This window comes from Nerophis ophidion, linkage group LG07 (assembly GCF_033978795.1).
Source record: "Nerophis ophidion isolate RoL-2023_Sa linkage group LG07, RoL_Noph_v1.0, whole genome shotgun sequence".
NCBI lineage: Eukaryota > Metazoa > Chordata > Actinopteri > Syngnathiformes > Syngnathidae > Nerophis > Nerophis ophidion.
This window is the reverse complement of record NC_084617.1, coordinates 66,580,783-66,608,178: the sequence shown is the minus strand read 5'-3', so window position 1 is coordinate 66,608,178 and position 27,396 is coordinate 66,580,783. Positions and strand designations below refer to the sequence as shown.

General features: G+C 40.7%; 1 protein-coding gene across 20 annotated transcripts in view; it reads left to right on the top strand.

Moving 5' to 3' along the window:
* Nucleotides 1-27,396, top strand: part of rimbp2b (RIMS binding protein 2b) — a 329,543-nt gene that overhangs the window by 263,382 nt on the left and 38,765 nt on the right. For 19 of the 20 annotated variants that reach the window (XR_009807576.1, XR_009807577.1, XM_061906907.1 and 16 more), the window contains 8 exons: nt 1,253-1,457; nt 6,327-6,481; nt 8,966-9,045; nt 11,082-11,191; nt 14,401-15,273; nt 20,696-20,847; nt 26,224-26,847; nt 26,969-27,115. Coding sequence is in view for 18 of the 20 variants with exons in the window: in XM_061906907.1 (XP_061762891.1) it covers nt 1,253-1,457; nt 6,327-6,481; nt 8,966-9,045; nt 11,082-11,191; nt 14,401-15,273; nt 20,696-20,847; nt 26,224-26,847; nt 26,969-27,115 (2,346 nt within the window). In the remaining 2 variants the exon portion in view is untranslated. The remainder of the gene's footprint in view (nt 1-1,252; nt 1,458-6,326; nt 6,482-8,965; nt 9,046-11,081; nt 11,192-14,400; nt 15,274-20,695; nt 20,848-26,223; nt 26,848-26,968; nt 27,116-27,396) is intronic. The other variant, XM_061906901.1, reaches the window with a different exon arrangement.

The following is a 27,396-nucleotide window of genomic DNA, read 5'->3' as shown; positions in this document are numbered from 1 at the left end:
TGTTACCGTTGCTCTTTGTGTATGAATACAGTTTAAGGAGAATAAAGATAATGCAAAATAAGAAATATAATAAACTAGACTCCAATAATATATGTACAAGATAAACAATACTTCCGTGGTGAATTTGTCAGATAAACTGTGTGAAAACAGGTGTTACACGTTTTAGATAGAGATGTCCCATAACATCGGACTGCTGATATTATCGGCCGATAAATGCGTTAAAATGTAATATCGGAAATTATCGGTATCTGTTTCAAAAAGCAAAATTTATTACTTTTAAAACGCTGCTGTATGGAGGGGTAAACAGATGTAGGGAGAAGTACAGAGCGGCATCAAACCTTTAAGGCACTGCCTTTGCGTGCCAGCCCTATCACATAATATCTACTGCTTTTCACACACACAAGTGAATGCAAAGCATACTGGGTCAACAGCCATACAGGTCACACTGAGGGTGGCCGTATAAACAACTTTAACACTGTTACAAATATGCGCCACAATGTGAACCCACACCAAACAAGAGTGACAAACACATTTCGGGAGAACATCCACAACGTAACACAACAGAACAAATACTCAGAACGCCTTGCAGCACTAACTTTTCCAGGAAGCTACAATATACACCCTCCCGCTACTACCAAACCCTGCCCACCTCAACCTCCTCATACTCTCTCAGGGAGAGAATGTCCCAAAGTCCAAGCTTTTGAGGTATGTTAAAAAATATAATAATAAATATGGCAGTGCCATTTTGGCATTTTTTCCATAACTTGAGTTGATTTATTTTGGAAAACTTTGTTACATTGTTTAATGCATCACAACAAAATTAGGCATAATAACGTGTTAATTCCACGACTGTATACATCGGTATCGGTTGATATCGTAATCGGTAATTAAGAGTTGGGCAATATCGGATATCGGGAAAAAAAAGCTATTAGCGGACATCTCTAGTTTTAGACATATAGGTGTAAAAATATAATGTAAAGAAACCCAGCTCCCCCAGACTGTTTTTCCTTTCACATTGTGAAGCGGGAATCGAACCTGGAATTTTAGTTTCAGTATTTTTGGTTTAATGCTTGTTACCTTTGGTCCAAGTATGAATGCTGCACCTCGGGTTTGGTTGTCGTATTGCTTTCCATCAAAAGTGTGCATGTGCATCTATTCAAAGGACGTCGAGTACAAGTTCTAACTTTTCCTCCTTTGTGTTTTTATCCCGTCTTGCCTCTCTCATCTCCTTTCTGCCCCTCACCGCCATCAGGCCAAGGTGCGTGAGCTGGAAGAGAAATGTCGGAGTCAGAGCGAGCAGTTCAACCTCTTGTCCAAGGAGCTGGAAAAGTTTCGTTTGCAGGCGGGGAAGTTTGACATCCTCAGCACGGAACCTCTGACAGTGTGTGAGTCTCCCGGTTCTCCCAACAAGTCTCTGTCCCAGCTCCTCAATGGATTGGCGGCCCCCGTAGGAAAAGGTGGGTCTCTGTCTCGCGATGGGTGGGTCTTAACAGACATTCATGTTGACGTACAAAACCCCAAACCAGTTAAGATCGCACGTTAAATCGTAAATAAAAACAGAATACAATGATAGGAAAATCCTTTTCAACCTATATTCAATTGAACAGACTTCAAAGAGAAGATACTTAATGTTCGAACTGAGAAACGTTGTTATTTTTTGCAAGTATAAGCTCATTTGGAATTTGATGCCTGCAACATGTTTCAAAAAAAGCTGGCACAAGTGGCAAAAAAGACTGAGAAAGCTGAGAAATGCTCATCAAACACTTATTTGGAACATCCCACAGGCGAACAGGCTGATTGGGAACAAGTGAGTCCCACGATTGGGTATAAAAGCATCCATCCATCTATTTTCTACCGCTTATCCCTTTTGTGGTCGCGGGGGGTGCTGGAGCCTATCTCAACTGCATTCAGGCGGAAGGCGGGGTACACCCTGGACAAGTCGCCACCTCATCACAGGGCCAGCATTCACACACTAGGGCCCATTTAGTGTTGCCAATCAACCTATCCCCAGGTGCATGTCTTTGGAGGTGGGAGGAAGCCGAAGTACCCGGAGAGAACCCACGCAGTCACAGGGAGAACATGCAAACTCCACACAGAAAGATCCCAAGCCCGGGATTGAACTCAGGACTACTCAGGACCTTCGTATTGTGAGGTCCATGCTGCCCGGTAGAAAAGCAGCTTCCATGAAACGCTCTGTCGTTCACAAACAAGAATGGGGGCGAGGGTCACCACTTTGTCAACAAATACGCGAGCAAATTGTCGAACTGTTTAAGAACAAGATTTCTCAACGAGCTATGGCAAGGAATTTTGGGATTTCGCCATCAAAAGGTTCGAAGAATCTGGAGAAATCACTGCACGTAAGCGGCATGCCCGTGACCACTGGATGCAGAAACCGGGTGAGGCTTGGCCGCAAGAAAATATTTCTTAAAAAAATCTAACATGCAGTTTTTTAATGATTTCACCTTCTTTGAATGGCTTTCACGCCCTAGCAACATATTTGCCAAGTCTTGCGATCTTTCCGGGAAACACCAGAATATCAGTGCCCCTCCCGACAATCTCCCGGGGCAATCATTTTCACGGCTTTCATCCGAAGAACAATATCAAGGACGTGCCGTGATGGTACTGTCTTTAGCGTCCTCTACAACGTGCCGTATCGTCCACTTTTCCACCATACAAACAGTGTGCCGGCCCTGTCACATATTGTATGAGGCTTCTGCAGACCCACGGAAGCGACCGCAAGACATACTAGATCAACAGCCATACAGGTCACACTGAGGGTGGCCGTATAAACACTGTTACAAATATGTGCCACACTGTGAACCCACACCAAACAAGAATGACAAACACATTTTGGGAGAAAATCTGCACCGTAACACAACAGAACAAATACCCAGAATCCAATGCAGCCCTAACTCTTTCGGGCTACAATAGGGGGCAGGGTTGGGGGGACGGGGTGTATATTGTAGCCCGGAAGAGTTAGGGCTGCATGGGATTCTGGGTATTTGTTCTGTTGTGTTTCGGTGCGGATATTCTCCCAAAATGTGTTTGTCATTCTTGTTTGGTGTGGGTTCACAGTGTTGCACATATTTGTAACAGTGTTAAAGTTGTTTACATGGCCACCCTCAGTCTGACCTGTATGGCTGTTGATCTAGTATGTCTTGCAGGTGTCTACAGAAGCTTAATACAACATGTGTCTAGGCTGGCATGCTGTTTGTACAGGTTGTAGAGGACTATAAAAGCAGTGCTTCCACAGTGGCCCCTTAATGTTTTGGTAAGGGTGAGATTCGGTAGAATGATTATCCCTGGAGGGGCACTGAAAATTGGGAGTGTCCCGGAAAAATTGAGGTGTACAAGTATGATGCTGTGAAGCACCATTCATATAAATCACGCGGGCCGCTACAACAATACATATTCACATCAAGGTGCGGGCCGCAAAATAACGGCCGCGTGTTTGAGACCCCGGCCCTTGATATTATGTAGTTGGGCCGATATGGAAAGGCAGTGCCTTTAAGGTTTATTGGCGCTCTGTACTTCTCCTTACGTCCGTGTACACAACAGCGTTTTAAAAAGTCACACATTTAATTTTTTGTTACTGATAATTTCCGATATTACATTTTAAAGCATTTATCGGCCGATAATATCGTCAGTCCGATATTATCGGACATCCCTAGTTTTTATTTATTCATGTTATGATTTATGTGAATCAATCAATCAATCCATCCATCAATCAATATTTATTTATATAGCCCTCAATCACAAATGTCTCAAAGGACTGTACAAACCACTTTGACTACGACATCCTCGGAAGAACCCACATAAGGGCAAGGAGAACTCACACCCAGTGGGACGCCAGTGACAATGATGACTATGAGAACCTTGGAGAGGACCTCAAATGTGGGCAACCCCCCCTTTAGGTGACCAAAAGTCTAACATGATACTGTGAAAGTTCAATCCATAGTGGCTCCAACACAGCCGCGAGAGTTCAGTTCAAAGCGGATCCAAGACAGCAGCGAGAGTCCCGTCCACAGGAAACCATCCCAAGCGGAGGCGGATCAGCAGCGTAGAGATGTTCCCAACCGATACACAGGCGAGCGGTCCATCCTGGGTCCCGACTCTGGACAGCCAGTACTTCCTCCATGGTCATCGGACCGGACCCCCTCCACAAGGGAAGGGGGGACAGAGGAGAAAAAGAAAAGAAGCGGCAGATCAACTGGTCTAAAAAGGAGGTCTATTTAAAGGCTAGAGTATACAAATGAGTTTTAAGGTGACATTTAGATGCTTCTACTGAGGTAGCATCTCGAACTGTTACCGGGAGGGCATTCCAGAGTACTGGAGCCCGAACGGAAAACGCTCTATAGCCCGCAGACTTTTTTGGGGCTTTAGGAATCACTAATAAGCCGGAGTCCTTTGAACGCAGATTTCTTGCCGGGACATATGGTACATTACAATCGGCAAGATAGGATGGAGCTAGACCGTGTAGTATTTTATACGTAAGTAGTAAAACCTTAAAGTCAAATATTATATGGATTTACTATCATTTCTACACAGAGCTTCCACACACTCTCATCAACACGTCCAGGTCTTAAAGGGGAACATTATCACCAGACCTATGTAAGCGTCAATATATACCTTGATGTTGCAGAAAAAAGACCATATATTTTTTTAACCAATTTCCGAACTCTAAATGGGTGAATTTTGGCGAATTAAACGCCTTTCTGTTTATCGTTTTTTTTGCGATGACGAAAGAACGTGACGTCACGGAGGTAATACAGCCGCCATTTTCATTTTCAACACATTGCAAACACCGGGTCTCAGCTCTGTTATTTTCAACTATTTTTTGGAACCTTGAAGACATCATGCCTCGACGGTGTGTTGTCGGAGGGTGTAACAACACTAACAGGGAGGGATTCAAGTTGCACCACTGGCCCGAAGATGCGAAAGTGTCTGCCGCCAGACCCCCATTGAATGTACCAAAGTGTCTCCACATTTTACCGGCGATGACAGACATGGCACAGAGATGTATGGATAACCTGCAGATGCATTTGCAACGATAAAGTCAACGAAATCACAAAGGTGAGTTTTGTTGATGTTGTTGACTTATGTGCTAATCAGACATATTGGTCGCGGCGTGACTGCCAGCTAATCAATGCTAACATGCTATGCTAATCGATGCTAACATGCTATTTACCGAGGGTGCTAAAGCAGACATGGCACAGAGATGTATGGATAACCGGCAGATGCATTTGCAACTATAAAGTCAACGAAATCACAAAGGTGAGTTTTGTTGATGTTGAATGCCAGCTAATCGATGCTAACATGCTATGCTAATTGATGCTAACATGCTATTTACTGGCGGTGCTAAAGCAGACATGGCACAGAGATGTATGGATAACCTGCAGATGCATTTGCAACTATATTACGTTTCCTTCCACCCATATTCAATGCGAAACAAACACTTACCAATCGAAGGATTTAGGTTGCTCCAGTGTCACAAGATGCCAAAGTCCTGATCGTTTGGTCCGCACATTTTACCGGCGATGCTAACGCAGCTATTCGGCCATGCTATGGCTATGAATAGCGTCAATAGCTATTCGCTCAATAGTTTAAGTTTCGTCTTCAATACTTTCATACTCTAACCATCCGTTTCAATACATGCGTAATCTGTTGAATCGCTTAAACCGCTGAAATCTGAGTCTGAATCCGAGCTAATGTCGCTATATCTTGCTGTGGTATTCCCATTGTTTGTTTACATTGGCAGCACTGTATGACGTGACAGGGAAATGGATAGTCGCGTCGCAAATAGCGAAAATCAAGCACTTTAAAGCTTTTTTTTAGGGATAGTCCGAGACCTGTAAATTTTTTTTAAAAATTTCAAAAAATACAACAAGCCACTGGGAAGTGATTTTTATTGTTTTTAACCCTTTTGAAATTGTGATAATGTTCCCCTTTAAAACACTTAATCCACTCTAAAGCCAACATCTTTTTAACATAAAGCTTCAATGAAATCTCTCAATGGTACTTTAACCATTTTTAAATGTTGTTACCTGGCAAACACTTTTTCTAACATTGTCCCTTTGGACTCTATTTTTCACTATTTTATTTTTACCATGTGCTGAAGGCCGATGAAAGATGAGATGCGTGGCCACAAATAACATCCCTTTATCTATTTTCTACCGCTTGTCCCTTTTGGGGTGGCGGGGGGAGGGGGGGGGGTGCTGGAGCCAATCTCAGCTGCATTCAGTGATCTGCTAATAATTTGTATTGCATGTTTTCTTCAGATCTGCCGTGTTTGTGTGTGATGAAAATGTGTTGTGTTTGATGCACAGGCAACGAGGCTCCAACAAGCAGATCTTTGATATCAGAGTTCATTCGGCCGCTCCAGATCAGTGGAGATGGAGACAAACCGGAGCTCCTCTCTGTCAAGCCAACATTCCTCACTCGCAGTCGAGGGAGCAGCCAAGGGAGGGCGCTGCTCTCTGAGGTTTGTGATGAAAGTCCATCTGGGATCTCATACACAACACGTATGTTTTCCATGCCTTGTATCGCAAAATTATCTGGCATCTAATAATCACAGAGTGTCAAACTCATTTTAGAGGAAAATCTGTGCACTCGCGGGCCGGACTATTAAAATCATGGCGTTAAATGCCTACTGAAATGAGATTCTCTTATTCAAACGGGGATAGCAGGTCCATTCTATGTGTCATACTTGATCATTTCGCGATATTACCATATTTTTGCTGAAAGGATTTAATAGAGAACATCGACGATAAAGTTCACAACTTTTGGTCGCTAGTAAAAAAGCCTTGCCTGTACCGGAAGTAGCAGATGGTGTGCGCGTGACGTCACGGGTTGTGGAGCTCCTCACATCTGAACATTTTTTACAATCATGGCCACCAGCAGCTAGAGCGATTCGGACTGAGAAAGCGACGATTTCCCCATTAATTTGAGCGTGGAAGAGGAAAGTGACAGTGAGGGACTAGGAAAAAAAGATTAAATAAAAATAAACGGAAAAAAAGACAAGGGCAGTGGGAGTGATTCGGATGTTATTAGACACATTTACTAGGATAATTCTGGAAAATTCCTTATTTGCTTATTGTGTTACTAGTGTTTTAGTGAGATTATATAGTCGTACCTGAAAGTCGGAGGGGTGTGATGACCGCCAGTGTCTCCGAGGGAAGCCCCCGTTTCTCGACGAGGCAATTTTTTTTTTCCCTCCACGGAGTAAGCATCCGACGGTCGGTGGCGGCCGGTGGGAGGAGGCAAGAGAGTCCACAGCTGCAGCAGGAACGACGCAAACTCTCCGCTCATGTCTACGGTAAGAGCCGAATGTAAACAAGGAAACACCGGCTATGCTTGTGTTGCTAAAGGCGGCCGCAATTCACCGCTTCCCACCTACATCTTTCTTCTTTGACGTCTCTATTATTAATTGAACAAATTGCAAAAGATACAGCAACACAGATGTCCTGAATACTGTGGAATTATGCGATTAAAGCAGACGACTTATAGCTGTGAACGGTGCTGGATGAAAATGTCCGCTACAATCTGTGACGTCACATCATACCGCGACGTTTTCAACAGGATACTTCGCGGTAAATTTAAAATTGCAATTTAGTAAACTAAAAAGGCCGTATCGGCATGTGTTGCAATGTTAAAATGTCATCATTGATATATAAACTATCAGACTGCCTGGTCGGTAGTAGTGGCTTTCAGTAGGCCTTTACAACTAAAAAGAATAAAGACAACTTCAGATGGTTTTCTTTGTCTTACTTTGGCGGAAAATAGAACAAACGCATTCAGAAAATATTACAATAAAAATATAGAACAAAAATACCGGCAGCGGCAAAGTTTAGATCCATGAAGAAAGTGAATAAATGTTTACAACTGAATACATTTACATATGCATTAAAATGTGTTTTCTTTTGTTTTGTTTTTTTAACGAATTTAGTAAGTTTTATGACAACCCTTTTCCGAAACACAATATAGAATGTGACAGGATAAACCAGGATGATGCATACATTTATCATGATTTCAAGACAGTTACAAAAAACTGGGACCCCGAAAATTTACTGCAGGACCCCATTTTTATGACTTGATGGGGGCCCCATTTTGAAAATTCCTAGCGCTAACACTGATGGAGTATTGGTGTGTGCAAAACAGCAGCAGGCGGCTGTGGCCTGCGGGCCGGTTCTAATACTAATCAGTGGATAAAAAAATAAAGTACCAATGATTGCCACACACACACTAGGTGTGGCGAAATTATTCTCTGCATTGGACCCATCGCCCTTGATCACCCCCTGGGAGGTGAGGGGAGCAGTGGGCAGCAGCGGGGGCCGCGCCCGGGAATCATTTTTGGTGATTTAACCCCCAATTCCAACCCTTAATGCTGAGTGCCAAGCAGGGAGGTAATGGGTCCCATTTTTATAGTCTTTGGTGTGAGTCAGCCGGGGTTTGAACTCACGACCTAATTCATTCTCGGCCCGCGGGCTTTGACTTTGACACCCATGCTTTATATGCTCAATTAATTTACATTTCATATAAATACATAGTCAAAATCTAACTAACTTTCCAGTTGTTCCAGATATGTTTTACATACCGAATAGTTAAAGTTAAAGTACCACTGATATTTACACACATACCAGGTGTGGTGAAATTACCCTCTACATTTAACCCTTGCTCCACCCCCTGGGAGGTGAGGGGAGCAGTGAGCAGCAGCGGTGGCCGCACTCAGGAATCATTTTTGCTGACTTAACCCCCAATTCCAATACTTGATGCTGAGTGCCAAGCAGGGAGTTAATGGGTCCCATTTTTTATGAAACTTATATTGTTGGAAGAATTGTAATAAAAATACCACTTAAAGTGTTAGCTATGTGTTATGACTTTTTCCCCAATACCGAACATTCAACATGTGTGTGTAGTCGTCAAAACCTGAATAAAGACCAAGTGGATGTTTTGTTTTCTTCTGTAGATGGACAAAGAGCTCGGTTCCACCACCAGGTCCAAACCAAGGTTTACAGGAAAGGTTCGCCTGTGCATAGCTCGATACAGGTATGTAGACTCAACCCTGTCAAAAAAACAAAACAAAAACATTAACAGTAGAAAAAAAAAATCTATCCATTTTCTACCGCTTGTCCCTTTAGGGGTCGCAAGGGTGCTGCATTTGGGCGGAAGGCGGGGTAACCCAGTAAACTAAATCCAAACAAACCAGATTAAAAATAAATTGTAATCATTTGTACATTTCGACTTAGACAAACTTTCAAGGGAAATTGTTCCTAAAAGATAAGTGATAAAAAAAAGCAAAAAAAGTTGAGAATAATACAAAAAATAAAGTCAAAAGGGTCTGCTGCAGGGGTGTCCAAAGTGCGGCCCGGGGGTCCTTTTTTAACAGCCCCACGACACATTTTAAGAATACAATTGAAAAAAATTAAAAACATAAAAAGTGATTTAAAAAAGCAAACTCTTATAACACAAAGCTGCCATGCAGGCTGTTTCTTTCTTTAAAAAATAATAATTAATCAAAATCAATGTCTTTTCGAATTATTGACCTATTCAAGGCTTCAATTACATCACATTAAATATTCCACTTTGAGATATTTTTGGGGGAAAATGTTGCATATTTTGTGTTTTGCCATATAAAAAACTGAGCTGTTTTTTTTTAAAGAAGGGCCTAAAACAAACAAAACATAAACAACAATAAAACTTCAAATTGACGGATATATCTGAAGTTGATCTCGAGATTATTGTGCTAAAAGTAAACAGTAAAAAAAATGTATCATTTGTTTTTTAACACTTTAATAAGTAGGACACTTTTGGATCCCCGATTATTTTAGTGTGATTTGTTTTTAAGTGTCATTGCTCAAAAAATAATAATGAATCAAAATCAATGTCATTTCGAATTATTGACCTATTTAAGGCTTTAATTACGTCACATCAAATATTCCACTTTGAGTTATTTTGGGGGGAAAATGTTGCATTTTTTGTGTTTTTCTATATAAAAAAACTGAGCTGTTTTTTTTTTAAAGAAGGGCCGAAAAGAAACAAACTAAACATAAACAACAATAACACTTCAAATTGACGGATATATCTGCAGTTGATCTCGAGATTATTGTGCTAAAAGTAAACAGTAAAAAAAAAAGTATAATGTATTTTATAACACTTTAATAAGTAAGACACTTTTGGATCCCCGATTATTTTAGTGTGATTTGTTTTTAAGTGTCATTGCTCAAAAAATAATAATGAATCAAAATCAATGTCATTTCAAATTATTGACCTATTCAAGGCTTCAATTACGTCATATTAAATATTCCACTTTGAGATATTTTTAGGAGAAAATGTTGCATATTTGTGTTTTGCCATATAAAAAACTGAGCTGTTTTTTTTAAAGAAGGGCCTAAAACATACAAACAAAACATAAACAACAATAAAACTTCAAATTGACGGATATATATGAAGTTGAGCTCGAGATTATTGTGCTAAAAGTAAACAGTAAAAAACATTTATAATTTATTTTTTAACACTTTAATAAGTAGGACACTTTTGGATCCCCGATTATTTTAGTGTGATTTGTTTTTAAGTGTCATTGCTCAAAAAATAATAATGAATCAAAATCGAAAATTAAGTCTCCAATTGTTATATAATCTCAAATATTCCACCTAAAGAAGTAATTGGGTGAAAATTATGCATATTTTGTGTTTTTTCCATTTTTTTCTTCTAATGTTGATCTGGAGATTTAAAACGTGCATAATAATAAAAATTATAATACTGAAAAATGACACATTTTTAATATTTTTTTTTGACCAAAACCCTTTGGGGTCCCTGGGATCATAACTGAGTGGAGGCCTGAATGTATATTTTTTATGTATATATTGTATTGGTATTTTAAAATAAAAATTATGAAAATGGCCCCCGCTTGCTTTGATTTTTCAGTGTGCGGCCCTTAGTGGAAAAAGTTTTGACACCCCTGGTCTACTGTGATGTGCTGCCACACTTTCAGACACATCAAAACAAACAAAAAAACAATAACAAAAGCTGACCATGTTTTGGCAAATGTCTCATGTGCTTCCTTGAATTTTATTGTGCTACAGTTACAATCCTTATGATGGGCCGAATGAGCATCCTGAAGCAGAGCTCCCCCTGGTGGCAGGAAAGTACCTCTACATTTACGGAACCATGGACGAAGATGGCTTTTATGAAGGTCTGGTGCCTCATGTACAGTGGGGCAAAAAAGTATTTAGTCAGCCACCGATTGTGCAAGTTCTCCCACTTAAAATGATGACAGAGGTCTGTAATTTTCATCATAGGTACACTTCAACTGTGAGAGACAGAATGTGAAAAAAAAATCCAGGAATTCACATTGTAGGAATTTTAAAGAATTTATTCGTAAATTATGGTGGAAAATAAGTATTTGGTCAACCGTTCAAAGCTCTCACTGATGGAAGGAGGTTTTGCCTCAAAATCTCACGATACATGGCCCCATTCATTCTTTCCTTAACACGGATCAATCGTCCTGTCCCCTTAGCAGAAAAACAGCCCCAAAGCATGATGTTTCCACCCCCATGCTTCACAGTAGGTATGGTGTTCTTGGGATGCAACTCAGCATTCTTCTTCCTCCAAACACCACGAGTTGAGTTTATACCAAAAAGTTCTATTTTGGTTTCATCTGACCACATGACATTCTCCCAATACTCTGCTGTATCATCCATGTATCCATTTTGGTATAAACTCAACTCGTCGTGTTTGGAGGAAGAAGAATACTGAGTTGCATCCCAAGAACACCATACCTACTGTGAAGCATGGGGGTGGAAACATAATGCTTTGGGGCTGTTTTTCTGCTAAGGGGACAGGACGATTGATCCGTGTTAAGGAAAGAATGAATGGGGCCATGTATCGTGAGATTTTGTGCCAAAACCTCCTTCCATCAGTGAGAGCTTTGAATGGTTGACCAAACACTTATTTTTCCACCATAATTTACAAATAAATTATTTAAAAATCCTACAATGTGATTTCCTGAATTTTTTTTTCACATTCTGTCTCTCACAGTTGAAGTGTACCTATGATGAAAATTATAGACCTTTGTCATCATTTTAAGTGGGAGAACTTGCACAATAGGTGGCTGACTAAATACTTTTTGGCCCCACTGTATTTTTTAAATACCGTATTTCCTCGAATTGCCGCCGAGGCGCTAATTAATTTAAAACCTCTTCTCACTCCTGCGCTTACCAAAGGCATGCGGAAAAAGTAAGCATGCGCTAATTATTTTAAAACCTCCTTTCACTCCGGCACTTACCAAAGGTATGCAGTAAAAATTTGAGTGTGATGTAAGCTTGGACCTTAAATCCTACTGAATATCTCTTAATCTTTTTCCCTTTATGCGATTTTAAATTACCGGTACTGAAATCAGCCTCCTCCATTTTGAAAATGATGACAGGGGAAGTATCACTCGTGACGTCACAAGTTTGACCATGCACTGTAAAAAAAAATTCTGTAAAAAAACGGTCAACTACTGGCAGCTACGGCTGCCAAACGAAAACCATAAAATTAAAGCTAAACATAGTAAACCAAATAATGATCAAAAACATTATATTTTCAGAAATTTTCATGAAACGTTTTGCGGAAAAATATCGTAGTTTTACAGATTTTTACTAAATTATTAAGATCAACCACCTTTAATAAAGTGACGATGCAAACAGTTCTGCAGAGCAATACCTTTATTCTACAGAGTTTTTCCAAAATATTACGATCAACCAACTTTGATGAAGTGACAATGCTGGCATTTCCACAGAAATATACCATTATTTTACAGATTTTTTCCAAATTGTTAAGATTAGGGGTCTCAAACTTAATTTACCTGGGGGCCACTTAATGCAGAATCTACATAAAAGTGTATTCACCTTCTTTGAATGGCTATCCCGATTTAGCCACGTACTTGCCAATCCTCCCGATTTTGAAGAGAGACTTCCTCGCGAAGGATTGTCCCGACCCGATGTCGCCCGTGCAAGCATTTTGAAAGGGTGCCGTGACAACCTTACGTCGCATTCGCTCATTCGCCACACCAACAGCGTGCCGACTGAGTCGCATATTGTACGAGGCATTGTTAGACATAGTTTTTACTGCAAGACATACTTGATCGACAGCCATACAGGTCACACTGACGGTGGCTGTACAAACAAATTTAACACTGTTACAAATATGCGCCACACTAGGGCACCCACATCAAACAAGAAAGACAACCACATTTTGGGAGAACATCCGCACTATAACACAACATAAACACAAAAAGAACAAATACGCAGAATGCCATGCAGCGCTACTCTTCCGGGCTACACCCCCGCCACCAGCCCACATCACCGCCCCCCTCCGTGCGTCCCTTGAGTAGCACTGCATGGTATTTTGTGTTTATGTTGTGTTACGGTGAAGATGTTCTCCCAAAATGTGTTTGTCATTCTTGTTTGATGTGGCTCCACAGTGTGGCACATATTTGTAAGTGTGAAATGTGTTTGTACGGCCACCCTCAGTGTGACCTGTATGGCTGTTGGCTGTGATCAAATATGTCTTGCAGTCACTGAAGTGTGTTGTATTACAGAGAAAAATGTTAAATTGTTAGTTTGAGCAATAACCTTCATATCACAGGCTACATATATTTTTCAACTAGAATAAACAAATACACATATTAAAAAAATAAGATTTTCCTTAAAATTACGTTTAAAAATGTTAGATTGTTAGTATGGACATAGACTTTTATATAACAAGCTACATATTAAATGAAAGTTAATTACTGTAATTTTACATGAATTTGAAAGTAATTTGAGAAAACAGAAAATTATATGTATAATTAATTTGGTATTTTTCTGTAAAAAAAAATAGAAATATACATAGTTTGTCATTACTGCCATATTACTTAAAATAACCGGCGGTTTGTTTATTTGAAGTGAAGTGAATTATATTTATATAGCGCTTTTCTCAAGTGACTCAAAGCGCTTTACATAGTGACACCCAATATCTAAGTTACATTTAAACCAGTGTGGGTGGCACTGGGAGCAGGTGGGTAAAGTGCCTTGCCCAAGGACACAATTGCAGTAACTAGGATGGCACAAGCGGGAATCGAACCTGCAACCCTCAAATTGCTGGCACGGCCAGTCTACCAACCGAGCTATGCCGCCCCACGGATAATGTCTTCAATTCTACAGTTGTATAACCTATTTAAAAAAAACTGAAAAATTACAGTAGAAATTTAGAGTAAATTAACCATAAAAATAGGATTTTTTTTTTTACAGTGTGCGCTAATTATTTTGGGAAGCGAGTTTGACCCGGCAGTAATTCAAGGCAGGTGCATACTATTTGCCCTGCGGCAATTCAAGGAAATACGGTACTCTCGATATTGCCAACCGTCATTCTGTGTTTCAGGAGAGCTGCTAGATGGCCAGCGGGGGCTCGTCCCGTCCAACTTTGTGGATTTTATACAAGAAGAGGCGAAGACGTCGGTCCAACACAGAGAGTCCGTCACTAAAGAACCTGGCAACCTCAACCACAGTAGCCTGGGATCCCAGAGACCGGGGGTCAGCAGAGGGATGGCGACATGTTTGAGCAGCCTGCTGTCGGACAGTACACAAAGCTGTCTGGGCAGCGGCAATTTGGGCGTGGACCTCTTGGGCTCCTCCAGCAACGGGACGGGGACCTTGGATGTCAATATTGACGAGGTCGGTGAAGACATTGTGCCTTATCCTCGCCGCATCAACCTAATTAAACAACTGGCCAAGAGCATCATCATAGGCTGGGATCCCCCTGTGGTCCCCCCGGGCCGAGGCTCCGTCAGCGGCTACAATGTGTTGGTGGACAAGGAGGTACGGATGAGCGTCCCCTTCGGGGGCAGGACTAAGTCCCTCATCGAGAAACTCAACCTGGCCACCGACACTTACCGCATCTCAGTGCAGAGCGTCACCGAGCGAGGACTGTCGGATGAACTCCGCTGCACAATGCTGGTGGGCAAAGATGTGGTGGTGGCTCCGTACTACCTTCGGGTGGACAACATCTCGCAGGACTCTGCCGAGCTCTCCTGGATGCCCAGCAACAGCAACTACAGTCACACCCTCTTTCTGGACGGCGCCGAGTACGACATGGTCAAGGCCGGGGGCTACAAGTATAAGTTCTTCAACCTGAAGCCCGTGTCGGTTTACAAAGTGAGGGTTGTGGCACAGACGCATCAGGTGCCTTGGCAGCTGCCCAACGAACAGAGGGAGAAGAGGGAGATCTCTGTGGAATTCTGCACTCAACCTTCAGGTCAGCCTATAAAACGTATTGTCACACACCCTAACAAAAAACAACTTGAAATCTCAAAAAAGAAGCAATATTTCGAATTCGTAAGTTTACATTAGGTTTGCATGAAATCGACAATACATTTAGCCGATGATAGAGCTTTTTATACTATTGTTATAATAATAATAATACATTTTATTCTTAAAAAACACTTACATTAAGTAAACAACTTCAAAATGCTATAGTGTATTAAAAAAATTAAAATAAAAACTAAAACAGCCTAATAACTAGAACTAGTATAAATAAATCTAAAAAAAAGGCTATATTCTTTAAAAAAAGAAGGGATTTTAAGCCTTTTTTAAAAGGATACACAGTCTGTGGTGCCCTCAGGTGGTCAGGGAAAGCGTCCCACAGACTGGGAGCGGCGGTGCAGAAAGCCCGGTCTCCCATTGTTCGTAGCTTTGTCCTTGGAGGTTGGAGGAGGTTAGCCTGTCCGGAGCGGAGGTGTCATCTGGAGGATTTGGGGGTGAGTAGTTCTTTTAGGTAGAGGGGGGACTTTCCATGGAGGCCCTGGTGGATTAGAAGGGAGACTTTGTATTTAATCCTGAGTGGAACAGGAAGTCAGTGAAGGGATTTGAGAATAATTAGTGTGATATGGTATATATATATATACATATATGTATATAAAACGGGTATTTCTGTCTGTAGTTCCGTCGTACATTTTTTTTACTTTTACGGAAGGTTTTTTGTAGGGAATAAATGATGAAAAAAACACTTAATTGAACGGTTTAAGAGAGGAGAAAACAGGAAAAAAATTAAAATTAAAATTTGAAACATTTTATCTTCAATTTCGACTCTTTAAAATTCAAAATTCAACCGAAAAAAATGAAGACAAAAACTAATTTGAATCTTTTTGAAAAAATTAAAAAAAATATTTATGGAACATCATTAGTATTTTTTCCTGATTTAGATTTTAGAATTTTGATGACATGTTTTAAATAGGTTAAAATCCACCTTGAAATAAGATTTAAGTTTGATTCTACAGATTTTCGTGATTTGCCAGAACATTTTTTATTTTTATTTTAATCATAATAGGTTTGAAGAATTATTTCACAAATATTCTTTGTGGAAAAACAACAAGAATTAAATAAAAATGTATTTATTATTCTTTACAATAAAAAATACAAAAATGACTTGAACATTGATTGAAATTGTCAGGAAAGAAGAGGAAGGAATTTAAAAGGTAAAAAGGTATATGTGTTTAAAAATCCTAAAATCATTTTAAGGTTGTATTTTTTTCTCTAAAATTGTCTTTCTGAAAGTTATAAGAAGCAAAGTAAAAAAATAAATGAATTTATTTAAACAATCGAAGACCAAGTCTTTCAAATATTTTCTTGGATTTTCAAATTCTATTTGACTTTTGTGTCTCTTAGAATTAAAAATGCCGAGCAAAGCGAGACCAGCTTGCTAGTAAATAAATAAAATCAAAATATAGAGGCAGCTCACTGGTAAGTGCTGCTATTTGAGCTATTTTTAGAACAGGCCAGCGGGCGACTCATCTGGTCTTTACGGGCTACCTGGTGCCCGTGGGCACCGCGTTGGTGACCCCTGGTCTAAATGGATTACACTCTCGATTTTGCTCAATCAGGAGATGCAATCCTCTGTGCACGATCTTAGTACAGCTTTGCAAGTTTGCACGTGTTTTATTTAATACACGCAAACCTTTAACAAATCAGGCCCTTGGTTTGTTCATTTGCAAGCACATGCATGGATCCCTTGCCATGTATTAAAGCACGGTCTGATATAAGTTGTGCGGCATGGCGTAGTGGGTAGAGGGGCCGTGCCAGAAACCTGAGGGTTGCAGGTTTCGCTTCCCACCTATTGACATCCAAAAAATCGCTGCCGTTGTGTCCTTGGGCAGGACACTTCACCCTTGCCACCGGTGCCGCTCACACTGGTGAATGAATGATGAACGAATGATCGGTGGTGGTCAGAGGGGCCGTAGGCGCAAACTGGCAGTCACGCTTCCGTCAGTCTACCCCAGGGCAGCTGTGGCTACAGATCTCCCGTCCAAAGGCAAAACCCAGTAACTCAATTTTGGTCAAAACTGAGCTGATAATAATTTTGGAGTTCCTAGGTGATATGCTTTACATTAGTGTATGCGATATTGTAATTTGTTCCGTAAGTAAGCATGGCAGGACCTAGCAACTACCACATAACCGCGTAGACACAACAGAAAAACCTAGTATCTCAAGGGACCAATGGGAGCTTCTTTGTCAGTCGCCTTATTGTCTTTAATGAGACAGTTGCACCAATGGGGGCCGACGGTCAACCTGATTATGTGAAGTGAATTGTGAAGTGAATTATATTTATACAGCGCTTTTCTCAAGTGACTCAAAGCGCTTTTACATAGTGACACCCAATATCTAAGTTACATTTAAACCAGTGTGGGTGGCACTGGGAGCAGGTGGGTAAAGTGTCTTGCCCAAGGACACAACGGCAGTAACTAGGATGGCACAAGCGGGAATCGAACCTGCAACCCTCAAGTTGCTGGCACGGCCACTCTACCAACCGAGCTATGCCGTGATATTATGGCACGAGGGGATATTTGGAAGATTGGCCCAGGACGTTGCAAGCACCTTCATTAAATGTGTTGATCTTAATTCTTCCCCTTGCATACTCTTTTGGGCAGATAACTGTGGAGGTCAAAATAAAAACTGGACGCTGTACACGGCTCTTGCCCAATGTGCAAACGCAGAATGGGGCCCGCCCGGGATTGTGATAAAATATCTGGAGAAAGGGCACACGTTCATGAGAGCAGATTCAGTCCACGGCTCGAACGGCAAGAAAATGAAAGCTCAAGAAAACATCTATACCTTTGATGACTTTGTAGATCTTTGTAAGACAGCATCAAGATAGATTGGTCTTCCTTTGTTTTCTCAAAATCAGCTAGAAGTGAGTTACTAGGTTTTGCCTTTGGACGGGAGAGATGTAGCTTACCACCACCAGCCCGTGCGTCGGTAAGGTGGACGTGGTTGGGGGTGCGGGGTTGTAAAATATATTCAGGAAATCTCACGGATACAAAGGATTCTGGGTATTTGTTGTGTTGCGTTTATGTTGTGTTACTGTGAGGATGTTCTCCCGAAATGTGTTTGTCAATCTTGTATTGTGTGGCTTCACAGCGTGGCGCATATTAGTAAGTGCTAAAGTTGTTTATATCACAACCATCAGTGTACTCCGTATCACCCAGCATGCCTTTCAATCTTGTACGTGTGATTGCGGTAGCCGCACACAACATGTTGCCAGACAAACAATCGGTTTGTACATGTTGTTGAAGGTGTCTAAGGCAATGACCTCACAGCACGCCCATGTTCTTGTCATCAGGATGAACGCTATTGGATAGTCGCGAAAACGTTAGCTGCTACAATTGTCATCATTACTCTGTGAAACAGGTTTAAATAGCTCTGTGAGTGGTAAAGGCGGTCGACCTCTGATATATGTCAGCGGGCGGGTACGGTCCTGATAAAATGTTGGTTCGGGTGGACGGCAGGTGGATGACGGGTGGATGACGACTTTGGTGATGCGGATGCGGATGATATAATTGCCTATCCGCGCATCTCTAGCGTGGATAGAAAAGAGGGTCAGCAGGGGAAAGATAAAGAGAACTTTTTCTGTGGGCATCAGATGGGAAAACCCTCTGAGAGTCCATTAAATGATCCATCCATTGAAGGTTTTAATTAGAGGTGTCAAAAACAGTCTCGGTGGATGACTGTCATTAAGAAGGATTTAGTCTCTCTGGGCAAACTGTGTTAGACTTTCAAACTCACTATGTGTTCCTCAAACCAGTAACTGGATACAATTTGGCAGCATGGCAAATGAAGATTTGTCAATGAAGCCTCCGTTTTGAGCCATAAATTTGCTGCCTGTTTGCAACTGGAATTAATGAAAGCAGCTGCACTCAATAAATCATTTAAACACACAGGGCAACGGTTTGTTGTCCCTGACAAGAATAGTTTCAAATATCACAAGTAGAAATTGAATCATTAAAACAGCTTATAGCCGCAGGTCCAAGACTGTGTTTTATCTGTGGGGGGAAATGTGTGCTTCCTACAAACATAAACTGCCAAGTGCATCTAATCACTGTGTGCTTCATATGTGGAGATGATACTGTCAGCACCGACTATACCAAAATAAAATCTATGATTGCAGAACGCTGGTAAAAGAGCCATTAATTTCACTCAAGTATGGTATAGAAGAGCCATGAATAATTAAAGGCCTACTGAAACCCACTACTACCGACCACACAGTCTGATAGTTTATATATCAATGATGAAATATTAACATTGCAACACATGCCAATACGGCCGGTTTAGTTTACTAAATTGCAATTTTAAATTTTGCGCGGAAGTATCACGCATTGTAGAGGACATTTTGTTCCAGCACCATTCCCAGCTATAAGTCGTCTGCTTTCATCACATAATTCCACAGTATTATGGACATCTGTGTTGCTGAATCTTGTGCACTTTGTTCAATGAATAATGGAGACGTCAAAGAAGAAAGCTGTAGGTGGGAAGCGGTGTATTGCGACCGCCTTTAGCATCACAAACACAGCCGGTGTTTCATTGTTTACATTCCCGAAACATGACAGTCAAGCTTTACTATTTAACAGAGATTTTAAGTGAACACGGTTGGATTGGACCACACACACAAAGTACAGTGTATTATGCAGCGATCATTTCGGAAGATCGTGTTTCGAAGAGGGTCCCTTGCGAAGGGCAGAGATAGGCATCGTCGACTGGTGCTGAAGAAAGGTGTGGGGCCGACCTTCAGGTTGTACGGGTACGACCATATAATCTCACTAAAACACTAGTAACACAATAAGCAGATAAGGGATTTTCCAGAATTATCCTAGTAAATGTGTCTAATAACATCTGAATCGCTCCCACTGCCTTTGTCTTTTTTTTTTTTTTCCTAGTCCTTCACTCTCACTTTCCTCATCCACGAATCTTTCATCTTCGTTTAAATTAATGGGGAAATTGTCGCTTTCTGGGTCCGAATCGCTATCGCTGCTGGTGGCCATGATTGTAAACAATGTTCAAATGTGAGAAGCCCCACAACCCGTGACGTCACGCGCACATCGTCTGCTACTTCCGGGACAGACAAGGCTTTTTTATTAGCGACCAAAAGTTGCAAACTTTATCGTCAATGTTCTCTACTAAATCCTTTCAACAAAAATATGGCAATATGGCGAAATGATCAAGTATGACACATAGAATGGACCTGCTATCCCCGTTTAAATAAGAAAATCTCATTTCAGTAGGCCTTTAATTTTAATACATGTGAAATTTGTCCCCCTATCCCTTCAACTCACTATTTTTTTTAAAGTCCAATTCCAAAAAGTGGTTATTAGATGTAAAAAAAATAAGTTCCTGTTTTTACCCCGCAGGACCTCCCCACCCTCCACAGGAGGTTCAGGTCCAGTGTGGTCAGACACCAGGGGTTCTGCAGGTCAGATGGAAACCCCCGCCTCTGACGTCTGCCGGAACCTCCAACGGCGCCAGTGTCATAGGCTATGCTGTATGCACAAAGGGAAAAAAGGTACCATCCATTCATCAATTTTCTACAGCTCGTCAGATGTTTTTTTTTTCCTTGCACGTCAAACACTAAATTATTCAGAACTGTCAATATTCAAACAAACCTGAATATAAAAATGAATGATGAGGTCATTGAACAAGTACCTGAAGTCATATATTTGGGCATAATCATAGAGCAGGGAACCTATGGCTCTAGAGCCAGCTGTGGCTCTTTTGATGACTGCATCTGGCTCTCAGATACATCTTAGCTGACATTGCTTAACACCAGACCTGAGGCCCGTTATGCTTTTCAATCAGGCCCGCCGGACATTCCCAAATAATTTTTTTAGATCTTCAATGTGGAAATTATTGCTGCCATTATGGTGTGCAGTGATGTTTTCAAATTACCGTGAGTCTTGAACTATACAAAGTATTTCAATGGTTGAAATCTGCTCTTTTGCATGATACACTAGTTACTATGGTAATCTAATTAGTTACTATGGTAATCTAACTTGTTACTGTGGTAATCTAAATCACGGCAGCTCAGACGAGGCACCAAGCAGTGTGGGTGGTAAGCGTTTCCACAGAGTGTTTCCAGAGCTGTCAACCTGAAATGCAGGTGTCAGGGACAGACGCGGAAAGAGATTTTTACAACGAAGTTCTAAAGCTTAGTGATGTATTGGATTGTAAGTGTTTTTTTTTTTTACCCTTCACTTTCATAGTTCGCTGTTTGTTGCATTGTTTGATTATAAAATATTGAGAGGTGGTGCGACGTTCATATGTTGTCAATATTCAGTGTTTTATCGTTCATAGTTAATATCGTAAATCCCTCATTCTTTATTTTCATGTACATTCTGGGTGTCTCGTTCAGTAAAAAAAATGTAAAATACCATTCTGTTTTTTTAAGACCGTCTCTCATAACTTTTTTAGCATTCAATCAGACATTATTATGAGTTTTTGTATTACTGTTCCTAAAAATCAGATAAACCGGCCCTCAGACACATTTTTTTCTCTAATTCCGCTGGTAATCAGATTCCAGAAAACACAGAGTGAGATGTTCTACCTCTTGTGCGAAACACAAATGTATAAAATGACTTAACCCATTAAAATGACAAGTAAAACATTAAAAAAACACAACAATTAACTTCTAAAACATTAAAAACGACTCCAAAACACATAAAACGACTCCAAAGAGATGCACAGTGACATCTAAAACGTAAATTACTCTTAAAACCCATAAAAAGACTCCTAAAACACATAAAGACTCCTAAAACACGTAAAAACTCCTAAAACATGTAAAAAAAGACTCCTAAAAACACGTAAAAAGACTCCTAAAACAAATTACAAACAGAATGAGGTGTTTGCATCCTTTGCGAGCACATACACTTGGTGGCCTTGTAGGTGAACAGTGAACGTGAATAGAAGACCTGAAGGATAAAATAATTTACGGGTGCACATCATCAGTAGTGTTCCTCTGGGTCACTGGGGGTTTCGGCCTTTAACACTATACACCCTCTCCAGAGGCGGCCAGCTACAGGATGATCAGACCTGAGCTTGCGACCCAAGTCCAATTAGCCATGAGAGTCACCTTGTTGGCAGACATATCAAGGTGTGACGTTCATATCTTGTCAATAGTCAGTGTTTTATCGTTCAGAGTTAATATTGTAAATCCCTCATTCTTTATTTTCATGTACATTCTAGGTGTCTCGTTCAGTAAAAAAAATGTAAAATACCAGTCTCTCATAACTTTTTTAGCATTCAATCTGACATTATTATGAGTTCCTAAAAATCAGATAAACCGGCCCTCAGACACATTTTTTTTCTCTAATTCCGCCGGTAATCAGTATTAAAATTAATGTTGAAAATATAAAACATTCTCATGCATTTTAATCCATCCATTCGTTTTCTACCACACCTGTTCAAGAAGTCGCATCAATGGTATGAAGTATTTGATTTATTATTGGTTAGCTTTAGAATAAAAATATTATAAAACAAAAATAAGACTTATTATACTCTAAAAATGTTGGTCTTACTTAAAAATGCATACATTTTTTTTTTCAGTGTTAAAAAATATTATATGGCTCTCACGGTAATACACTTTAAAATATTTGGCTTTAATGGCTCTCTCAGCCAAAAGGTCATAGACTATCAGCTGAATTTTAAAAGTCACATTAAGAAAATGTGTAAAACCCTGAAGGCCAACATAGGCTGTTTTAAGATTATAAAAAACTGCTTAACTCTCAGCTGTGCTTTTACTTTTATGAATTCAACGATTCTTTCACACATATCTCCTGGCTCACCTACATGGTCCCAGGCACACCAGTCATCAGTCAAGATCATTGAGTGTCTTTATAACCGCGCGTTGAAAGTCCTAGACAAGAAGACTAAACGATATCATCTTTGCCAAATTTGAACCAAATACAATATTTTAAGTTTTACCAATTTTATATTGCTACATACAGTCGAACTGTTTTTTAAATGCTCTGCAAGGCACTTAATTACAAGACTGCAAAGCGGTACCAGATCTACCACCAGAGCAATGTCATAAGGCAACTGTTGCATTCCATTCCGTAGTACATCTTTTGCCCAGACTGCTTTTTCAATAAAAGGACCACAACTATGGAACTCTCTACCTGACACTTTGAAAAGTATATCTGCACTTGTCACTTTCAACATACAAACAAAAGTATGGCTAGTTGAGCAGCAATTGTCTTCCCATGTTTAGTTTTTTCAAATTTTTACTAATTGTTTTTTATCTAGTCTGCACTTTGTGTTATTATTATTATTGGCTTTTATCTAGTTTGCACTTTGTTTGTATTATTTCAATTATCATTAATATCGACTCATTTTTTGCCTTATTATTTTTATTTTCCTCTTTTAATGATGTTGGATCTGTGTTGTCGGGGACAAGTGTTGTAAATCAGCTTTGGCTATTGGTACTTTTATTGATTGATACTTTTATTAGTAGATTGCACAGTTCAGTTCATATTCCGTACAATTGACCACTAAATGGTAACACCCAAATAAGTTTTCAACTTGTTTAAGTCGGGGTCTACGCTAATCAATTCAAACACTATGATGCATACATTAGATAACTGTTTCAGATGTCTACGTTTTTTGTATCTGTCTGTGCTGCAAATAAACCTTAATAATAAGATAAAGGCTATACTGTGTAGCATCTAAAGCATATTGAGTTTGAGCCTGATTCCTCTACATTGATAAAAGTTCATGAGTTAGGTATGGCCTAAAAGACTATCCTCTGGTGGAAGTGGGATTTGTTTCCCCCTCACCAATCTGTCCGAAGGGACAGTGGCAAGTATTAAACATGCAAAGACAATGTCAGCATTTCTGTGATTGCGACGTGGAAAGTAAAAATAACCACAAAGTGACTAAGTTGTAACTTCACCAATAAAAAAAAACAACTTGTTGAGTTATGGTGAACATACAAGCCTTTATATAATGTGTCCTCCAAGTCTTAAAGACAAGACAAGGCGAAGAGTTAGTTTGAATCTGGAGTGCCAGATAATGTTAGAGCTGGAAATGCAAGACAAATGTCCAACATGAAATAAAAAAAAATATTATGCTGTATATCAACAAAGTATTTTATATGGTATATGTACTCCAGTAGAACCATGATTTATGAACTTAATTTGTTCTTGAACAAGGGTCATAAATAGACAAGTTCATTCAAACCCTGTTTCCATATGAGTTGGGGAATTGTGTTAGATGTTAATATAAACGGAATACAATGATTTGCAAATCATTTTCAACCCATATTCAGTTGAATATGCTACAAAGACAACATAATTGATGTTCAAACTGATAAACGTTTTTAATTTTTTTGCAAATAATCATCAACTTTAGAATTTGATGCCAGCAACACGTGACAAAGAAGTTGGGAAAGGTGGCAATAAATACTGATAAGGTTGAGAAATGCTCATCAAACACCTTTTTGGAACATCCCACAGGTGTGCAGGCTAACTGGGAACAGGTGGGTGCCATGATTGGGTATAAAAACAGGTTCCATCAAATGCTAAGTAATTCACAAACAAGGATGGGGCGAGGGTCACCAATTTGTAAGCAAATTGTCGAACAGTTTTAGAACGACATTTCTCAACGAGCTATTGCAAGGAATTTAGGGATTTTACTATCTACGGTCTGTAAAATCATCAAAGGTTCAGGAAATATGGAGAAATCACTGCACGTGAGCGATGATATTACGGACCTTCGATCCCTCAGGCGGTATTGCATCAAAAACTGACATCAGTGTGTAAAGGATATCACCACATGGGCTAAGGAACACTTCATAAAACCACTGTCAGTAACTACAGTTGGTCGCTACATCTGTAAGTGCAAGTTAAAACTCTGCTAAGCAAAGCAAAACCCATTTATCAACAACACCAAGGAACGCAGCTGGGCCAGAGCTCATCTAAGATGGACTGTTGCAAAGTGGAAAAGTGTTCTGTGGTCTGACGAGTCCACATTTCAAATTATATTTGGAAACTGTGGACATGAAGTCCTCCGGAACAAAGAGGAAAATAACCATCCGGATTGTTATAGGCGCAAAGTTCAAAAGCCAGCATCTGTGATGGTATGGGAGTGTATTAGTGCCCAAGGCATGGGTAACTTACACATCTGTGAAGGCACCATTAATGCTGAATGGTCCATACAGGTTTTGGAGCAACATATGTTGTCATCCAAGCAACGTTATCATGGACGCCCCTGCTTATTTCAGCAAGACAATGCCAAGCCACGTGTTACAACAGCGTGGTTTCATAGTAAAAGAGTGCGGGTACTTTCCTGGCCCATCTGCAGTCCAGACCTGTCTCCCATCAAAAATGTGTGGCGCATTATGAAGCTTAAAATACGACAGCAGAGACCCCGGACTGTTGAACGACTAAAGCTCTACATAAAACAAGAACGAGAAATAATTCCACTTTCAAAGCTTCAACGATTTGTTTCCTCAGTTCCCAAACGTTTATTGAGTGTTGTTAAAAGAAAAGGTGATGTAACACAGTGGTGAACATGCCCTTTCCCAACTACTTTGGCACGTGTTGCAGCCATGAAATTCCAAGTTATTTATTATTTGCAAAACAAAATAAACTTTATGATTTTGAACATCAAATATCTTGTCTTTGTATTGCATTCAACGGAATATGGGTTGAAAAGGATTTGCAAATCATTGTATTCCGTTTATATTTACATCTAACACAATTTCCCAACTCATATGGAAATTTAAAAGTTTATACAATGAGGGGTCCGTATATTAGGCTGTGAATTGTGTGCAATTCACTCTTTTCCCTCAGGTTTTATCTGGGTTTTATGGTACAAAACAATATGATTTATGTATTAATATGAAATACATGCACTCTGAAAAGTTAACTGTGGTTGTTTTGTGCAGATAGCAGAGGTCTTGTACCCCACAGCTGACTATGTGACGGTGGAGTTAAACAGGATTCAAGGTCTGGATGCCAGGGAGATCATTGTAAGAACGTTATCAACACAAGGAGAGTCCCAAGACTCACCTGTGGCCGTCATCCCTCATAATCTATTGGGCTCGCCTCGCCTCACTCACCGAACCACGGGGCCCCCCCACACTTTGCCTCACACCTCGACGCATCCTGTTCACTCCCAAACTCATCCTCCTTATCCATCCACGTACCCCCCAAACCACCCCCAGCCGCAGGTGCAGCCCCACACACTGCCCGTCTGCCACCAACCTCCTCACCCCCAGCCTCAGTTCCAGCGCCAGCCCGCCCCCAAGTCCAAACCGTTCTTAAGTGCCAGAGAGACAGATACCAAAGAGCACGAGGCGAGCATGCGGCCAGGTGCGCCCTGGGAACGCTCTCCCTCCCCGCTGCCTCCAATGCGCGGCCCCAATCTGGAGCCGCCGCCCTTCCAACAACGCCGATCGCCCTCTCCTCAGAGAATCCTGCCGCAGCCTCAGGGAGTCCCCATCCCCAATACCATCGCAAAGGCCATGGCCAGGGAAGCTGCACAGAGGGTGTTTGCTGAAAGCAACAGGGTATGAGAAGAATGTATCAACGGCACAGCAATTAAAGCTTGAATGCCTAAAAAAACTGGCGAGAAGAGTAAACACATTTCCGGACAATCTAATCCAATCTAAAGTAAAACTTCTCTCTCAGGTGGAGAAAAGGAACATCTTCAGCGAGCGGGGAAACACACTCCATCCACTTAACTCTGACGAGGAGGAGGATGGTTATGATTCTCCTCATAGAAGAAGAGGAGCCTCTGTGGATGAGTTCCTCAGAGGCTCTGAACTGGGAAGACAGGTATCCCTTAGGGTGCACTCACACAAGGCTGTGTTTGACACCTGAAGTGTAGAACGCTTGAGTGTAAACACTTTGGTGAGCTCCAGCAATCGTACACTAGGGGCCTGATCTACTGAGATCCAGCGTGTGCAAACATTACAATTGTCTGGATATCAGACTGTGTGTACAACAGATAACAAGAGCAAAAATGGTGCGGATCACCCTAGTTAAATTTGGATTTTGCACGTATATTGGCAGTCGCCACGGAGACACTGATTTCCAGCCACATTTATGGTCCAACC